The sequence below is a fragment of the Apiospora kogelbergensis genome, assembly GCF_038363985.1.
Source record: "Apiospora kogelbergensis strain CBS 113332 chromosome Unknown utg000002l_segment0_segment0, whole genome shotgun sequence".
NCBI classification, from domain to species: Eukaryota; Fungi; Ascomycota; class Sordariomycetes; order Amphisphaeriales; family Apiosporaceae; genus Apiospora; species Apiospora kogelbergensis.
This window is the reverse complement of record NW_027117419.1, coordinates 3,237,895-3,254,971: the sequence shown is the minus strand read 5'-3', so window position 1 is coordinate 3,254,971 and position 17,077 is coordinate 3,237,895. Positions and strand designations below refer to the sequence as shown.

Sequence of the window (17,077 nt, the reverse complement as noted above, 5' to 3'; positions counted from 1 at the left end):
TGACTGAACTGTCTCTTTACCAGGCTGATCAGGAGTGTGTGGTGGATAACCCGTCATGAGCTGGTGGCCATGGCTACCTTGTCAAGGACAGCACAAGACGGTCGGAACACATCCGAACAGACAAAGCCCGCATTACCTCTTCACCGCGCGAGCAATCAGTACGCCGCTTTTTCCTACGTTGCCATTCGTTTGCGGCCGACGTACAACCGTCGCGTGGATTGCAAGTTATGGCTTCTTTCGAAGTCGGCCAAAAAGGGCCCATTAGCATTGCCGCCTATTGCTGTCCAGAGTCTGATGATACTACTCCTGCCTCTTTAACGCTGAAGCCTAGTTCTACATCGGATACAGTTGTCGTAGTCCCAATCACGATATATCCCAGTCGCCAACTTCGTAATCCATGTCTCCCTGATCCCTCTGCTCTTCCCCGGCACCACCAAAACCACCAGTATCGTCGTTATTCTCCGCTGCGGGTTTCGTCGCAGACTGGTCCTCCTCCATGCCACTAGCCATGGGGACGTCGCCATCCGTAGCAGCAGTAGCTTTGGGTGCGGTAGTAGCCCAAGACAGCTCCACCTTACCATCTACTTGCGGGATGTTCTTGTTGACTGTTACGCCGTTGTAGAACTGCTCGGCCGTCTTGCGATCTTTAAAAGTGACGTGAGTTGTGGTCTGGTCGCTGTGGATTGCCGTGAATTCGCCGATTCCCTGGTTGAAGTTAGTGGAGAAAGATGCACAGAAGAAAGGGAATTGCATACGAGAAGGTAATGGCGTAGAGCTTCATCCTTTTCCGGCTCGGTGAAGTCCACGCCAGTCAATGCCACAATTTTCGGCCGGTTGTCCAACGAGTAGGCGGCATACGCCGTATGTACATCACCTCCCATACCACCCCGGCCTCGATAGCCATAACCGCCGCGGAACCCTCTGGGAGGAAATGTGCCACGTCCCCTGTACGGCCGTCCCCGGCCTCGTCCCCATGTAGCCCACGCGGGGGCCTCATCTTGCGCCGCATTGGGATCAAGTCCGAGCGAGTTCGCCTCCGCCTCGAGCTCAGCCAGCTTGGCCCGCAGAGCCTCTGCCTGAGCCGTAGGTTTGCTACCATCCGAGGCGATGGAGCTCGTCCGGAGGACGGGAGATAGTGAGGCCTCCTTAACGCCGCTGGCAGCCAGCCTGGCCTGAAGTTTGCGTTTCTCTTCTTCGTGACGCGCCAACAGCTCTTTACGTTTTCGTTCGATCTCCTGTTTCTCATGCTCGACCTTCTCTTTCAGTTGCACCTTCACAAGGTGCGCCTTTTGCGCCTCCTCTTGCTTGCGTTTGAATTCTTCCATGTCGAATTCGGGCTCAGCAGGGTCAGGTCCGCCATTTCCTGAGTGCTTTCTTCCATTCCTAGACCCATTTGTATGCTTCCCGTCGGGCAAATGAGATTCGTCCTTGAACCAATAGACTTTAACAAATCGATTGTCGAAAACGACCTTCGGTGACTTCCACGCGCCGTTTGCCGATTCCCAGTTATCAAACTTGATAATAGCTATGCGCTTCTGCGCTGGACGGAATTCGATTCCTTCGATGGCGCCAAATTGACCAAAGAACTCCCGAACCGCCTCTTCGGTGTAGTTCTCTTCGGGTATATTTTCCACGACGATACGAGTCTTGGTCTTGTCGTTAATTGGACCCTCTGCCGCGAAATCCGGCCGGCCTCCCTTCCGTCGTGGTTTCTTAAACTCACGGCGGTTGTTTGGAGGCATCTGCGGCGGGAACGGCTGGATAGGCTGAGCAAACTGGGCGGGGTCTTCGAAGCCCAGGGCGAGCGTCGCATTGTTGGGATCGTATTCTTCCCCAGCGCCGGTGGGTGGCTTAAATGCCGGCACGAAACCAGACCCAGCACCATGTTCAAACATGCATTTGTTCCCCCTGGAACAGAACCCCTTTGTCTCATAATCTCGGCAAGGCGCTCGTCTTCGGGGTGGCTGCTTGGGGGTGGCGGCAGTGCCAGAGTACACTGGTCGCGGTAACTGGGGGCCTGCGGCATTTGGATCCCCATTTGTGCTCCAAGCTCTTGCAGCTGGCGAATGTTCTCCATGATGGTATTGGCATCTAACTGAGGCATTCCAGAGGCAGTGGACACAGGAAAAGGCTGGGTCGGGTTGTATGTTTCGTCCGGGCCTGAAAACAGAGCGCCGTGATGGCCTGAGGGGCCGGGAAATGCGCCGTGTCCGCCACGACCTCGCGACGCATAGGAATCCTCAAATCTTCCGCCCCGTACGGCCTGTGGTCCACCTCTTCGCGCTTGCTTGTATGGTTGTTGCGCGCCCTGCTGGTAAGGGTTGGCGCCGTATGCGCCCCAGCTCATCTGTTGGGTCTCTGGCGCATCGAGATCACGATATGATCGCTTCTTGCCTCCACGTAAAGTAGACCCGGGAAAGGCGGAGGGGGTGTCGGCATAAGGAGTATGGTGGAACTCTGCAAAGCCTGGGCCGGGCAAAGGAAACTGTTGGGCTGCTGGGCCATGGGATATTTGAGGAGCCGGCGGCGCTCCAGGCAGATACGTTTTGTACTGGACGGCTTGAAATACATCGTCGGTGAAAGCGGTGGAATCCTCCCTAAGGAAATCGGGCATATCGTCGTCGAATAATTGCCGTATGCTAGCGGCGTCGCCTTCGTGTCGCAAGAGAGCTAATACATAATCGGCGAGAACATCTGGGTCGGCATCGGAGCTGGAAGTTACAAGTCTCGAGTTAGCTCAAGCTCCAGTAGAAGGAGAGCCTGAAGGACGACAAACTTACGTATTAGCAAGCCGCTTGACTATCCATGATTTCAGATGCGACGCATCTTCCTCAGCGAACAACATGATTGGTGTTTTAGTGATCAAGCTTGGGTCATTATGCGTTCGGGTTCGAGTTGATTCGGTCGGGATGTGTTGCACCAACTTGATGGCCCAAGAATCCAAGAAGGCAGACGTCTATCGCAGACCGGGTAGCTCGAGAGCTGTAGCTTTAATGAACCTAACTGCAAGGCTGACGAGTTGGTTTGGGTGAAATTATTTTTTGAAGATGTGTTATGATTGGCCAATCATTCGGAAAGGTGACGAAATTCTGCTGCGAAAATCCGAGAGACCAGGATGATGAACACGCGATGCGTGTTGGAAAGAATGGGAGCTTCGGCACTGGCTCTCTCTTTTTTTAGTGGAGTAGACGCGGCAGGGCGACGTTGCTGTGCTACGCCGGGCCCCCTGTGGATCGTTCAGCTCGCAGTTAGCAGTGTGGTAGGGGCCTAGGGGCAATTAGTGATTGACCTTCAGCTGAGATGGAATGACGGTGCGGGGGAGGGGCAATGCCTACCAAAGCTTCATCCGACATCTCGTACTCATGCAGCATCTGCTTCTTCGCCTTCGCTTGTTGTCTCTCGCCTGCCATTGTATCTATTACAAGAAGTGGATAGAAATCCTTTCAGCCAAATGTCCAAGACTCAAGGAAGGAGGCTTCAGCTCTTGTCCCCAGCCCAACCCATGTGTAATGATATGAGACAGCAACGTGATGATGACAGCTTTATCGATTGGCAGCCCACCTCCGATAAAGATCCATTGAGCTGGCCGTGCAACAACGTCTTGGTTGCATTTCAACCTTGTTTGGCAAGTTCTTATTAGAGAGAGAAAAAAGTAATACCTAGCTCACAAGTTGAGTATACCCACCAGTAATGTCCAGGTAATCAACCGACTATCTACCTGCCACCTACATATTGATTTGGTAGATCCTGTTTGTTTGTTACTTCCTACTGTCCCAGGACCACCGCCCCTCACCAAACGGATTCCCAGGTCTCGCCAGCGTCCTTAAGTACGCCTCTGTTGTCGAGAGTGCAATTTCCTGGATGCTTCGGACTCTACAGGCATAGGAAAACATAGACAGGATGGCGTTCACTATGCACTCCCATTCGGGCCAGTTCTGCCCAGGCCACGCCCAGGATCAGCTAGAGGAAGTCATCAAGCATGCCATCAGCGTCGGCTACAAGACCATAGGCCTGACGGAGCACATGCCACGAACAGATCTCGAGGACCTGTACCCAGAAGAGGTAACTGCACCATATGTCATCAGCTCTCAGCTTAGGGAATCACAGACTCACCTTTACCACAGCTTGATGAACCTGAGAAATCACTGGCTGAGCTTGCGCCCCGCCACGAGGCCTACCTCAAGGAAGCCCAGCGCCTGCAGGCCGCCTACGCCTCGCAAATTCACATCCTGATCGGCTTCGAGGGAGAGTGGCTACGGCCTTCTTATGGACCCTTCATCAAGTCTCTGGCCGCCGAGCCCTGCATTGACTACTTCATGGGCTCCCTGCACCACGTCAACGCTATCCCGATTGACTATGACTCATCGTACTACCAGAAGGCCGTTGCCTCGGCTGGCGGAACCGAGGAGAAGCTCTACGAGCGATACTACGACCAGCAGTTCGAGATGCTACAGGCGCTGAAACCGTTGATCGTTGGTCACTTCGATTTGTGCCGACTGATGAGTTCAGACCCCGAGCGTGACGTTCGACAGTGGGCGTCAGTCTGGGAGAAAGTTGTTCGAAACTTGCAGTTCGTCGTCAGCTACGGTGGCTGGCTAGAGTGTAACACCAGTGCGCTGCGGAAAGGCATGGCCGAGCCTTATCCATGCCGGACAATCGCGGAGGTACGTTTTCGAAACCGCATTCAGGCGAGACTTGTGAATATTTAGACACTGACTCGCTTTTCTTTCCAGGAGTATTTGAAGCTGGGCGGGAAGTTCACCATGTCAGACGACAGCCACGGCATTGCCCAAGTAGCAACCAATTACAAGAAGGGCCTGGAATTCCTCGAGAGCATTGGCGTTTCGCATGTTTGGACATTGGAGAGAACGCCGCAACCTGGCGACGCCGGAAACAAAAAGGCTACGCTGGCGAACAAGGCTGTCCCCGTGGTAGACATCAAGGATTTTTTTGACTAAGGCAGGGATGATCGCTTGTTCAGTGAGAAGGGCATAGAGGGGGCATTAAAACGTCAGCTTAGACAACAAAAGATAGACTGCATAACATAGATTTTCTTATTATCGGCCTGATCTGCAGGACTTTGTCGATAGAGCCCATATTTGGGCCGAAATCGCCAGTCGCAACGCCGCGTTGGCCCGGCTCAACAGCTCGGAGGAATCTCGACGAGAAGTTCCTCCTTTGGTGCAACTTGCACTAAGCACCATGACATGACGTATGACACACCTCTACACATAATTGCTGACATATATTGCAGCTGAATAATACAAGCAAATTTACATAAGGCACTTTCCAACACCAACTCGAGGATGCATTACCGGGACTGTGAGCCCTCAGACAGACATACTGCACTTTAGTTCTTCATAGTTTGGTAGATATGCTCATAACCTAATACTAACGAGAATGGCGTCTACCACCACCATGTCTAGCATAGAGTTGGCGCCTTTGGCAGATCGTGGGGTTCCAGCCAGCGGGACCGCAGAGGCAGATGTTATATCAATACCAGCAGTAGCCATCACCCAAAAAGAAGCTCCCACATCAGTCCCGGTCATGTCGCCCAGTACCTCCGGCATGGATGACACCACCGCCCCAACCGATAAGGTCTCCAAAGTCCGAGGCATCACCGTCATCGCCACGCTCGCAGGCATTAGCTTCCTGAACACCATGGGCTCCGGGATCCTGGTGTCGGCGACCCCGCAGATCGCGCGCGACGTCGGCCTGCAGCGCGGGCTCGAGCTGTGGCCCGCAGCCGTGTACGCGCTGGCGGCGGGCTGCCTGCTGCTCATCTTCGGCGCGCTGGCCGACGGCGTCACGGGCGCCAAGCCCATGTGGGTGACGGGCAGCTACTTATTCTGCGCCTTCACGGTCGCGCTGGGCTTCGCGCGGACGGGGCCCCAGGTCATCGCGCTCCGGACGCTGTTGGGGGCGTCAATCGCCATGTGCCTGCCGACGGCCGTGGGGCTCATCACGCTCACGTTCCCGCAGAAGGGCACCTGGCGCAACGTCGCGTTCGCCATGAACGGCATGGGCCAACCGCTGGGCTTCGCGCTGGGCCTGGTTCTCGGCGGCATCTTCACCGACACCATCGGCTGGCGCTGGGCGTACTATATGATGGCGGGCATCAACTTCTGCCTGTCCACAGCATCCATTTGGTCGCTGCCCAACAAGCCGGTTCATCAGTCCGAGAAGCCGCTGATGGCGCGCCTTGCCGAGATCGATTGGGTCGGCGCTGTCATGCTGAGCGCGGCACTGGGATTGCTCATGTACGTCCTGGCCATGACCACGTCGTCATACCTTAGCATTGGCTACGCGCAGAATGCGGCCCTCCTCGCCGTCTCGCTGGCGCTCATCATCGCCTTCCCGCTCTGGATGCACTGGCAGACGCTCAAAGGGCGACCCGCGCTGATACCGAATCGGCTCTGGCGCAATGCGACATTCACGTCAGTTTGTATCAGTGTGTTCTTTTGTTGGGCGGCACTCAATGGTTTAGAGTACTTTACGACCCTCTAGTATGTCCTTTTCATTGACTTTGGCCCAGAATAGGTGTCTACGACCGTGATATACTAATACTCTTATGTAGCTTTCAAGAAATCGAAGGCCTTAGTGCACTCCAGAGTTCGATCCGGTTCATCCCCCATCCGATCTTGGGGGCCCTCACCAACGTCGCGACGGCTTATTTGATCTCCCGTGTCAAAGTGCAGACCCTGACTACCGTCTCAGCTTTGATTACGATGGTTGCCCCAATTCTCATGGCCACCATAGGCGTGGGCGAGAACTATTGGTTTGCTCCATTCTGGGCTCTGCTACTATCGCCTATGAACCCTGATGGTAATGCGCTTTTTCTGTCCGGTTCCCAGAGTCAGAATGGCATAGCTGACATGTTGGCAGTCCTCTTTTTACGGCATCCAACCTCGTCATCTCGGAGGCTTTTCCACCAGAGCTCCAGTCGCTGGCTGGTGGAGTCTTCAACGAAGTTGCTCAATTCGGCAACAGTGTCGGCCTCGCTGTGACTGCCGCGATCGCCGCGTCCGTCACGGAGCACTCGCAGTCCGGCGACAACAAAGCAGCGCTCATGGAGGGCTACCGTGCGGCGTTCTGGACTATCTTCGCTGCCACAGGGTTGGTGGTACTTATTTCCTACTTTGGATTCAGGAAGGGCGGTACAGTCGGTAAGAAAAACGACTAGGCCATATAGTATACACCGCCAAAGCCTCGGAATCGCTGCGAGGACCAAAGCTACATGTCACATGCAAGCAGTAACAACAAAAAGATAGCCAAACCTGGCAAAAACAGAATCTTGGAGAGGCTGGGAATCGAACCCAGAACCTTTTCCATGCCGTCTACCCTGATGAGAGGGAGCGCATGCTAAGGAAACGTCATACCACTAGACCACATCCCCGTCGATGGCAAATTCTGATTTATTGATGTATACATAGATAGTTTGTAAATGTGCTGGTGGGCGACGACGGCTGTCTTCACACATCTTGAGTAGCCGTCTTTTGTTACCCCGCTGTCTGTCTCTGCCCATTTCGAGAAGGCATGTATAATAATGGCTTCCATGTGGTTATTATTGAGCCGAAGCTCGGACTCAATAGTTCATTTGAAATCCTGTTTACACATATTTATAAGAAGTATCGTGCGTTCGCCCATTTTCTTTACACCGACCACCCTGTATTGGTGTCCTGAGGATAGCGCCGTGAATAGTAACAGAGTCGTTTACCCCTATGATGGACTTAATCGCTCCCAGAGTCCTGACTACCATGAAGAAATACAGCAAAAATAGCCTGCCTTGATCGCCCATGTTTCAGCAGAGAGAGTCCAGGCCCTGAGTATTATTAAGAGAGAGTTTGAACACTAAGGTTTTCATCCCAAGATTGACAAGCAGGGTACCCCTGGAGGGCCCTGACTCGGCAGCAACCGCTCATCCCGACATACTTTCTAAGCCCCCGTCCCGTTCAATGCTCTCCGTGGATTCGAATTTCTTGTCTATTCTCTTGGGCACCAAGGCCAGCCTCGATGAACAGTATTGGAGAAGATGCATGTTTAAATACCCTCGAGATCCGCTCATTTTGGTAGTTCTATTTGGCCAACCCACTGCATCTTCCGGTAGTAGCACATTCATTATTTACAGCAATTACATCCCAACTACAGTACACTCTCTTTCAAAACCCCTGTTTCAGATTCTAGCCCAACTCCAGCACTGTCACAATGCGTTATACAATCTATTCCAGCGCCATCTCGTGCTTAGCAGCAGTGGCCGCTGCGCAGACCACACCCATATGGGAGACGCTTCCTCCGACACCCCAACTGCCTGGAAATCCAGCTGGGGAGCTCACCGAGATCAATGGTGTCAAGATTTGGCATGCCGAGTTCGGCACCGCCGTAGCTGGCGAGGTGCCCGTTCTGATGTTGCACGGCGGCTTCGGCAACTCGGATTACTTCGGTAAATAAGCAGCGCACGGCTTCATTTCCCAGAGCCCCTAACATACTAATACGTTGAATCGATAGGCGACGTCATCAAGACCCTCATGACCAAGCACCGCGTCATCGCCATGGACACCCGCGGCCACGGCCGCAGCACCATGGACAGCACGCCCTTCACGTACGAGCTGTACGCGAGCGACGCCGCGGCGCTGCTGGAGTCGCTCGGGGTAGCCAAGGCGGCGTGGGTGGGGTGGAGCGACATGGCGATCGGGACGTTTGCGGCGCTGCTCGACGCGGGCAACAGCACGCTGGTGGACCGGGCCTTCGCGTTCGGCGGCGGGCACAGCCCGCAGTCGACCAACGCGACGTTCAGTTCGAGCAAGACGTACGCCGCCTTCATCGGCCGCGCCACCAAGGAGTACGCGGCGCTGCAGCCCAATGGCGACCTGAAGGCCTTCGCGGCCGCCGTGGAGACCCTCGAGTCGACGCAGCCCAACTGGGCCGAGGCTGACTTCGCCAAGATCAAGCTCGGGGATAAGGTCACCATCGCCGATGGGCAGTACGAGGAAGCCGTGGTTCTGGCCGAGCCGGCGCTGCTGAACGGCTGGATCGCCGGGAGCAAGAGGGTCACCTTGACCAATGTCAGCCATTTTGCCCCTGTTCAGGACCCAGACCAGTTCGCTGCCAAGGTCGAGGAGTTCCTCTCGGCTTAGGTCTCGAAGTAGATAGATAGCCACAAATGCAGACACATATTCTTCAATTCGGATTGAACAGTGGCAATTGACGTTTATTATTATTATGGTAAGGGGGTTTACGTCTTGCTGTCGAGCTGATTACCGGTCAGATTGCTTCACGCTTGTTGATGCGATGCATCCAGCTCCAATGTCTCCGTGGGTCTTTGATCAACATTCGCATATTGACGACGTTCTCATCATGAGGTCCAACACTCGCTAGACCATGCTCAAAGGCCAAGCTGGCGTGCATGGTTGCCAGCTTCGCATCGCCGACGAAGTTGTATTCGAGGGCTGCCAATGTGTACGCTTCGTACATGGCGTACCACAGCTTCTCCTGGCGGTATAACGAGACCAGTAACTCGCCAGTTTGTGGTGTGGCTTTCGAAAGTCGAGTGTGGTCGTTCAGGTCCTTGAGGAGCTTCGTTATCTGTCGAAGACGTTCATCCGAAGCCTTGATCTGATGGCTGTTCCTGGCGCAGAAGTCGCAGGTACATCCAAAGTGCCACATGTCCGAGATGGTCTGCTGGCGTCGCTTATACGGTTGGAAGCCACTGCGCCTGGGTCAACTCTTGTCTCCATTGATCCGCGGACTTGCGGCGACCTACTTGATATAGGAGACCGTGATCTCTTCTCCGGGGTAAATGTCTCTCACCGCATGTACGTTCTGGGTCATGGTGAGAGGATCAAAGTAGTACTGAGCATTTGGGCGGCACGCATGATTCAGCCGCGAAACTGTCGGGCCTTGATCAGCTTGTGGTCTTCAGTCATCGGTGAAAGTACTCACTATCTGGGAATACGGCCAGCCAGCTCATGTCGCCCTCGTCGTTTTCCACATCCCCAACGGTCTCGAGCTCGAATGAGTTGACCTCGACGATTTTATCAATTCGCTCTGTTAAGGAGGTAACATCATCGTGGGTGGTCAATTCCAGGAAGGACGATCTCAAATCCGGGGGAAGATGTTCGATTGCTCGTGCTCGTAGTTCGGTTGCTTCGTCATCTGATAGCTCAAGATTTCCATTATCCTGCACTAATGCTGGAGTGGAGGTCATGATATGGTCACCCAAGCTGAGATGGCTCGTTGCAATCACACCCATCCCTTTTCCTGGGATCCTTTGCATCTCCCAGTTCGGATTGGTAGCCATGTTCAACCGTTCGATCTGACTGTGAACCGAAGGGTCCGTCAATGAAGTTGACTGAGCGAGCCGGGCTGCTCTCTTGGCGCTAGTCACAAAAGCGACGCCTCGACCGTCCGCGAAAGCCGGGCCCAGGTAGGCGCATATCTCCTTGGATACGTTGCCGACACAGGATCCGGGTATTAGCTCCAATGGGGAGCGCTCAGTCGCCACCCACTCTGGAGTTAGATCTAAGGAGTTCCGGTGCCAGGGGCAGAATGAGCCTGCCGACGAGGCAAGTTGTAAGAGCTGGCTATCATGTTGGCCTGAAGTGGGTAAAAGCTGGCAGTGAACTTGTGTAAGCGGCACGCATAGAAGCGCAAATATAGTAAGGGATTCTCTCATGGCGACGATTGTGGGTTGAATCTATTCGGACAACGTGCATCTAGTGCGGCAAGCCAGATAAATACATCTGAATATGGATGTTTCCCACTGCCCTGGTAAATCTAGACTCGTCCATGGGACTTGGACATGTCGCTCCCCATGATATGGGGAGCTTGCAACAAGTGAGCCGCGCGTACTTCGTGCGCATACTGAAACAGTGACCCCTAATCTATTTACAGACCAAAACTGACCTGGGGACTTTCTATTAGGACAATGGTTATATCTACGGCGTTCTCGGGGCCCGTTCAGAGCCAGGATGCACATTTAGGGGGCATCATTCAGCCGGCAACTAGTAAGCGATGAGTTTGATGTCAAGCGGCTCGTGGGCATGATGTCTCCGGTCGTGCGTTTGACAAGCGATGTCACCCCGGAGACGTTTCGAAACGCAGGCCACATTGCAAGCTTTTTGGAAGCATCCAGACCTCCAGAGTCGTGTCCCGAGTTGCTGGCTTGATCGGAGGTGTCAAATGTGTCAGCACTGTCAGGCATTCGACAGGGTCTCCCTCAAGCTGACTGATCATTGGTTACGATGTAGGAAAAGTTGAAACAGCACCGCGCATGCCTGAGGGTAGAGGGGGGTTAGCAGCCGGATCTGGCCATGCGATGCCACCCAAAACCCAGGCCGGCATGTTACGTCATGCCATTTCCCGTCTATTCAAGTAGAAACAAGTCTCAGGTCCAGGCAACCAACCAACCAACCTCACCTCCCCATACATGCCAAAGAACAACAGAAATAAGTTTAGATTCTCAATCGCAACTTTATCTGCCTACCACTGCTGGACCAGACCGGGGGAATTGCCCTAAACGTTCAGACCCCGGATTCCCTCCCCAGTTCCTAAACACCCTAAACGTCCTAAACGATGGCGTCTGAACTAGCCCCGCGCCTCCAGCTGGTGGCCATCCTGCGCTCTGTCCTGCTCGTCTTTAGCGTCTTCGCCCTGCTCAACGGCCAGTCTTACATCGGCGAATTCTACCGCCAGTTTTCCGAGGTTCGCGCCGCCTTCGCCGTGTCCTGGGTCGTTGTCGCCTGGAACGTCGTCTGCGTCGTTGCCGTCGCTGTGCACCCCCACCTGCAGCGTCTGGCCGACGGGCTGCCCTTCCCCATCAAGGTGACGGTGCGGGGCAAGACCATCCTCGCGTACGGCGACCATGACGAGAACGGCGACGGCCTCTTTTGCGCCCCTGACTGCCAAGCTGTCGCTGGCGTTTCTGGACGTCGTGCTCGCCACGTTGGTCCTGGTCTTCATGATCCAATCGCAAGACAAAACCATCGATTGCGTCGTGTGCATCGACGGGCCTCTGCACGTGCAGGAATGGGTGCGCAACATCTGGCTTACCATCCTCATATTCGAGTATGCACTGGCATTGTTCCAGTCGCTGGAGGCCGCGAGCATCTGGTACAAGCAGAGATATATCAACAACAGAGGACATATCAGCCTGGCCTGAAATCCTTGGGGGACTTTGTCCCAGGTAGAGGTGACAAGCTCGGCAGCTTGGTGAACCTGCCGATCACTCGTTGTACATAACCTACAATCTAGTTACAGGCTATGCAATACACTGTCATCCCTAGCTTGCGAGACCTCGTAATTGTCGTATAGTGTATTCGCCGATTACAAGCATGCGAACAGATGGCGGTGCATATATCGAAGCCCGAATTGTTATTGTTACGATAATCATCAGTTACCACGACCCCCAGGTGCGCAGTGCCCAGAGTAGCTAATGCGCAAGTAACTCAGCGGCGCAGCTTATGTAGGTGTGATGCAGCGGGGTAATTGACCTGCATATGAGATTCTGTACATTGGCTGACACCACCACTTGCGCGCGCCCTCTCGTTCTGCGATGGGGCTGGGACGCCTTCATTCTTTACCGCTTTTGCTCTGAGCAACGCCACGAAACATAGCACTCGCAGCCATTGACTTGAAGCGCGCGCGTTGCCGCCCGAAGCCGCTATGGACCCTGCAGCGTTGTTCGACAGTCCTCGCGAGGTGTCCAATTCCTCCGTCTCCGACCCGGCCTCGCAAGTGGGCGTGGGCGGCCGGACATACCAGGCGTACCGGGAAGACACGTACTACCTGCCCAACGATGCCGACGAGCAAGACCGCCTCGACTTTCAGCACGAGATGACTTCGGTCCTGTTGGACAAGCGGCTCAGCGTCGCCCCCGTGCAGAGCCCGAGGCACGTCCTCGACATTGCGACGGGCACGGGCATCTGGGCGCTCGATTACGCCGCTGAAAACCCCGACAGCGAGGTCATTGGCACCGACTTGAGTCTGATCCAGCCGGATATGGAGGAGACGGTGCCCAACTGCAGCTTCGTCCGCGAGGACTCGGAAGATCCCTGGACTTACGGTGAGTTTCTTCTTCCACTTCCTGTGTACCAGTACCCTTTTAGTGTCTCGGTGGCCCCAGGGACAATCTGATTGGCGCTGTACCAGCAAACCTGATCGACGGTCGCCTAACACAATCCCTGCATTGTCCCCAACGTTCGGGTCGTCATGCACGAATGGGTAACATTTTAGATACAGTGCTGACAAGCTAATGAATGGCTCTAGATCACAAATTCGACTATGTGCATCTTCGCTATGTGGTCACTTGCTTTAAAGATCATAGGACGATTATGCGTCACGCCTTCGAGAATCGTAAGTAATTCTTGAGGACACCGATGCCCTTCTTTCTTCACCTTGCCATCGTTGGGTCGTAGGAGGGTTGCCTTACCCTCGTACCTAATAGAATGATGAGTCTCAGTCTAATCTTTATACGACATGCACAGTGAACCCCGGAGGATGGATCGAATACGTAGACCAGTCCGTGGAGCCTATGCGACACGGCGGCACTGCAGAAGGCTCGGCCTGGTATAACTACGTGACGAGCTTCCTGTCTACGATGGCCAGTTTTGGGAGGGATCTGCAATGTCCACGCAAGTACAAGCAGTGGCTGGAAGAGATTGGCTTCGTCAATGTGCAAGAACAGCTCATCCCGATCCCGATGAGCCCATGGCCGTCCAATCCCAAACTGAAACTGGCTGGCAGCTATCAGTTGGTCAAAACCCGCACGGGCGACCTCCAGGTGGCGAAGCCCATCTTCCTCAGGACCGGCATGTCTGAGTTGGAATACGAGGAGTTGGCAAACAACGTCAAGCTGGAGATTTCGGACAGGAACAACCAGTTTTATATCCTGCTGGTTGTCGTAATAGGCCAGAAGCCACCGGAGGAAGGAGCCCCACAGGGGTAGGTGGATTTATGCCGCTGGCACATCGCTTACCATGAGGGTGGCAGCGACATATCCCGCTAGCTATGCTTTTATCTATCCGTGTTCGTGACTGACTTCGCCTGTCTAATAAAGCTGGGGTTCATGAATGACTAGACAGTTGCCACGCGTGAATGTTCCGCTTCTGCATCTGGGGATTGAGGAAAATCTATTTCTATCGCAATCTTGATCTTCGGAGATTTTGCCATGGTGTTTGCCAATTGCACGTCTGTGTAGTTGAGTGCTAGTACGTAAGGTCTAAACTGAGATTTATATCTCTGTGGAAAGAATGTGATAATGCTAGAATGACACAAGTTGGTTCATCAGGTGCAGCATCGTAGTCAGAGATAAAGTGGTGTTATAGGACGTCAATCTTGACGCTAATAATGACAGAACCGCTTGTCGATTTTGCTCATACACAGGGAGTATTGAGCACGTAGGAAATTATAACGTGCTACTATAGAAAGAGAAATAGTAATCAAATCCAAATGGTGCTATATCCAAATAAAATACTCTGTAAATCCACCTAAGGTGCCACCACCCAAATTCCAGCGCGACACTTGACAACTAGCGAAGCAATCCTTCACGAAACAACCTCTCGTATCTTAACAAGGGTACTTGCACTCGAACTTCCTCGTCTGGCAGAGAGAAACGTAGTTAGCATTTTGTGTTGTCAACGCAGGACTGAAAAGAGACGGATGGGCCAGCGAAACTCACAATAGCACTGGTGGGACACTGGCCGGGCCCGTCCTTATTCCAGTTGTCACCGCTCAGCTTGCACTCGGCGCCCTTGCCGTAGCGGGTGCCGGCGGACCCGGGCGTGGTCCAGGCGACGTCGTCGTAGTAAAACTGGACATAGTCGCCGTTGTGCTCGCCGACGACAATCAGCGGCTTCTTCATGCCCTCCCTTCTGCAGCTCCAGCCGGTGCGCGTCGTTAATCGGCACGCCCGGGCTGCTCGTCGATCCCGGCGTCGAGTACAGCTTCTTGCCGTCCGGGCTCGTGATGGTCAGCCGCGCGTACAGGTTCGACTCCGCCGGCTCACAGGTCCAGATCTCGGTCACGTCGAGCTTGCAGGTGCCCTTGGACGAGTTGCCTGCGGGTCGCGATTAGCGTCACTTGTGGAAAGCTAGGGACGCGCGAAATTGGAAGAGGAAAGATTTCGAGATCTTTTCATTGGGGTAAAACTCACATTCCGCCCTTGGCACAAAGCGCTTGCCCAATTGCGATTTGGTGGCGGGCCACTCCTTGTCGATGACGGCCTTCTTGTTGTTCTCATAGAAGACGCGGACGCGGGCCATGGGTGTACAGCCATCATCACCACCATCGTGGTCATAAGGGGAATACTGCACCGTAACGGTTCCCACTATACGCCAGTGTAGATATGGTCAGCCTTTACTTTCACGCGGCTAAGCGTAGATGTTATCACTTACGGAGAATCTCGGGCATAGGTGGCTGCATAGGCGGCTTCTCCCTTTTCGTAGTCTTCTTTGCTATAGCCCTTGTATGTGTTCTCAGAGTAGGCGGAGCCCGGGAAGATGCTGCCAAACTTGGTCTTGAAGAGATCGATGTGATCACCGTACTGACGCGAATCATCTTGGAGACTGTGTACAGGGGCGGGACGGTCAGTATCTGGACAAAGTAGATAAAGAATTTCTGTCCAGGCCAGAAATGGAGCACATACTTCTTGGCCAATGTCATGTACCAGACACTAACGCTCTTGGGGTCAGCGAACGGGTTGTCCTTCTTCTCGGCCAGGTCTTTCATGCTCAGCCAAGTATCGCGGTTCTTTTCCTCTGCCTTGGGAGTCAACTGATCCAAGATATCGACGGCGACAGCCGTGAACTCCTTCTTTCCGCGTTTGCCCTGGATCAGTTTACCGGTCGTTTGGCGAACGTATTTCTTCAGGTGCGAACTAGGTCCGTTCTCTTGTTCGGCCGTCTCCCACCAGTGGCCCAGCCATAGGCCTCCGGGCCCCTATTGAGTTCATGAGAGGAATGTCACCAAGTGCTAGAGTGGGTGACGTTTGCTTACAGTGACAACCGCCGCAGTACAACCATGCAGACCAAATGTGACATAATCCATCGGCTTGTCGCCAAACGCCTTCCAGACACCAGTTGCGCCGATGGGTATCTGTGCGCCGTTGTAGTCGACGTGCCAGTTGTCAATCTGATTATCGCTAGGAACGATGCCTAGTTGCATATCGCTTTGGTCTCGCCCCTTTTCCTGGATTTTGACCACGAATTCTTCAAAGGCCTTGTCACTGTCGTCCTTAGGATTTTCCAAGGGTTTCTTCTCTCCCGCTCGAGGAAAGAGGATGCTGTCTCGTCTCCCATGGACATCCGATCTGGGCAGGGCAAATCGCTTGGCATTCTTAGAAGGGCCCGGTCCTGATGGTACACTAAATTAACACTATACAGTCACAAGCCGTCGCTTCGGCCACATATAGAACTGACCCTCGTGGTTGTTTTTGCTGTAGATGCAATGTGCGTTTTCGATGGGGTCTCCGTCAATGGGGTCTCCATGGGTGTCATCTCTGGCAACTAAGTTGCGAGGCTCTCGTCTCGTATTCACTCTGGCCTCGGCGAAGAGGTTCACACCCACCAAGGCACCGAGCAAGGCTGCCGACCAGACACGCATTGTTATGTGGGTATAAGAATAAAAGTAATGAGAGCGGGCGTATTTAGTGAAGCTGCTCTGGTCGCTATCTTGGCAGACAAAAGAACGGCTGGGCGGCATATAATTTATATTCGTCGCTCTCGCCAGCGTCTCGCCAGCGTAGCAAAACCTCCGGGGTATACTCAATAACTCTGACCATTATCGCACATCCTGGAGGCTCGGCGCTCGTCACGCGAAGCTGCCGCGTCTATTTCTGTCCTTGTCAGGAGAGCGAATGTGCAACCTGTCTGATCTGGCCTAGTGTATTGTCGCCCCTGAAAGAGCTTCTTTTCTTTTTGATAGTATTATACCCCCTGAAAGGATATATAACAGTCCATCACCGGGCGTCAAAACCAAAGGATCTTAGCCCGGCTGATACGCGGCCATCGAAATTGGTGGTTGCGCATCGTGAAAGCTAGCGCTGCCTGATATGAAATTTGCAGGCTGTTGAGGTGAATACGGC

General features: G+C 53.9%; 9 protein-coding genes across 9 annotated transcripts; 5 read left to right on the top strand and 4 right to left on the bottom strand.

Moving 5' to 3' along the window:
- Window positions 1-363: 363 nt before the first annotated feature.
- PG998_003965 (RNA-binding domain-containing protein) lies at window positions 364-2,845 on the bottom strand (the record flags this gene model as incomplete). The annotated part of the gene is made up of 4 exons (XM_066870783.1): window positions 364-705; window positions 756-1,908; window positions 1,998-2,711; window positions 2,781-2,845. 4 exons carry the CDS (start codon window positions 2,843-2,845, stop codon window positions 364-366), a joined length of 2,274 nt encoding a protein of 757 aa, XP_066734533.1.
- A 1,055-nt stretch (window positions 2,846-3,900) lies between these two features.
- On the top strand, window positions 3,901-4,958 carry PG998_003964 (histidinol-phosphatase; the record flags this gene model as incomplete). The annotated part of the gene is made up of 3 exons (XM_066870782.1): window positions 3,901-4,062; window positions 4,125-4,664; window positions 4,734-4,958. 3 exons carry the CDS (start codon window positions 3,901-3,903, stop codon window positions 4,956-4,958), a joined length of 927 nt encoding a protein of 308 aa, XP_066734532.1.
- A 460-nt stretch (window positions 4,959-5,418) lies between these two features.
- On the top strand, window positions 5,419-7,183 carry PG998_003963 (aminotriazole resistance; the record flags this gene model as incomplete). The annotated part of the gene is made up of 3 exons (XM_066870781.1): window positions 5,419-6,506; window positions 6,578-6,825; window positions 6,936-7,183. 3 exons carry the CDS (start codon window positions 5,419-5,421, stop codon window positions 7,181-7,183), a joined length of 1,584 nt encoding a protein of 527 aa, XP_066734531.1.
- A 1,022-nt stretch (window positions 7,184-8,205) lies between these two features.
- On the top strand, window positions 8,206-9,134 carry PG998_003962 (uncharacterized protein; the record flags this gene model as incomplete). The annotated part of the gene is made up of 2 exons (XM_066870780.1): window positions 8,206-8,440; window positions 8,506-9,134. The coding sequence occupies 2 exons, from the start codon at window positions 8,206-8,208 to the stop codon at window positions 9,132-9,134; spliced, it is 864 nt and encodes a 287-aa protein (XP_066734530.1).
- A 127-nt stretch (window positions 9,135-9,261) lies between these two features.
- PG998_003961 (SET domain-containing protein 5) lies at window positions 9,262-10,516 on the bottom strand (the record flags this gene model as incomplete). The annotated part of the gene is made up of 3 exons (XM_066870779.1): window positions 9,262-9,706; window positions 9,761-9,887; window positions 9,940-10,516. Coding segments are annotated over 3 exons (1,149 nt in total), but the record flags the coding sequence as incomplete, so codon positions are not given.
- A 1,055-nt stretch (window positions 10,517-11,571) lies between these two features.
- Window positions 11,572-12,157, top strand: PG998_003960 (uncharacterized protein; the record flags this gene model as incomplete). Its single annotated transcript, XM_066870778.1, is given in 2 exon segments — window positions 11,572-11,849; window positions 11,869-12,157. 2 exon segments carry the CDS (start codon window positions 11,572-11,574, stop codon window positions 12,155-12,157), a joined length of 567 nt encoding a protein of 188 aa, XP_066734528.1.
- A 503-nt stretch (window positions 12,158-12,660) lies between these two features.
- Window positions 12,661-13,942, top strand: PG998_003959 (S-adenosyl-L-methionine-dependent methyltransferase; the record flags this gene model as incomplete). The annotated part of the gene is made up of 3 exons (XM_066870777.1): window positions 12,661-13,060; window positions 13,264-13,350; window positions 13,482-13,942. The coding sequence occupies 3 exons, from the start codon at window positions 12,661-12,663 to the stop codon at window positions 13,940-13,942; spliced, it is 948 nt and encodes a 315-aa protein (XP_066734527.1).
- A 620-nt stretch (window positions 13,943-14,562) lies between these two features.
- On the bottom strand, window positions 14,563-15,257 carry PG998_003958 (uncharacterized protein; the record flags this gene model as incomplete). The annotated part of the gene is made up of 4 exons (XM_066870776.1): window positions 14,563-14,595; window positions 14,675-14,867; window positions 14,938-15,052; window positions 15,149-15,257. 4 exons carry the CDS (start codon window positions 15,255-15,257, stop codon window positions 14,563-14,565), a joined length of 450 nt encoding a protein of 149 aa, XP_066734526.1.
- Window positions 15,258-15,385: 128 nt separating this feature from the next.
- PG998_003957 (uncharacterized protein) lies at window positions 15,386-16,158 on the bottom strand (the record flags this gene model as incomplete). Its single annotated transcript, XM_066870775.1, has 3 exons — window positions 15,386-15,560; window positions 15,641-15,933; window positions 15,991-16,158. 3 exons carry the CDS (start codon window positions 16,156-16,158, stop codon window positions 15,386-15,388), a joined length of 636 nt encoding a protein of 211 aa, XP_066734525.1.
- Window positions 16,159-17,077: the final 919 nt, after the last annotated feature.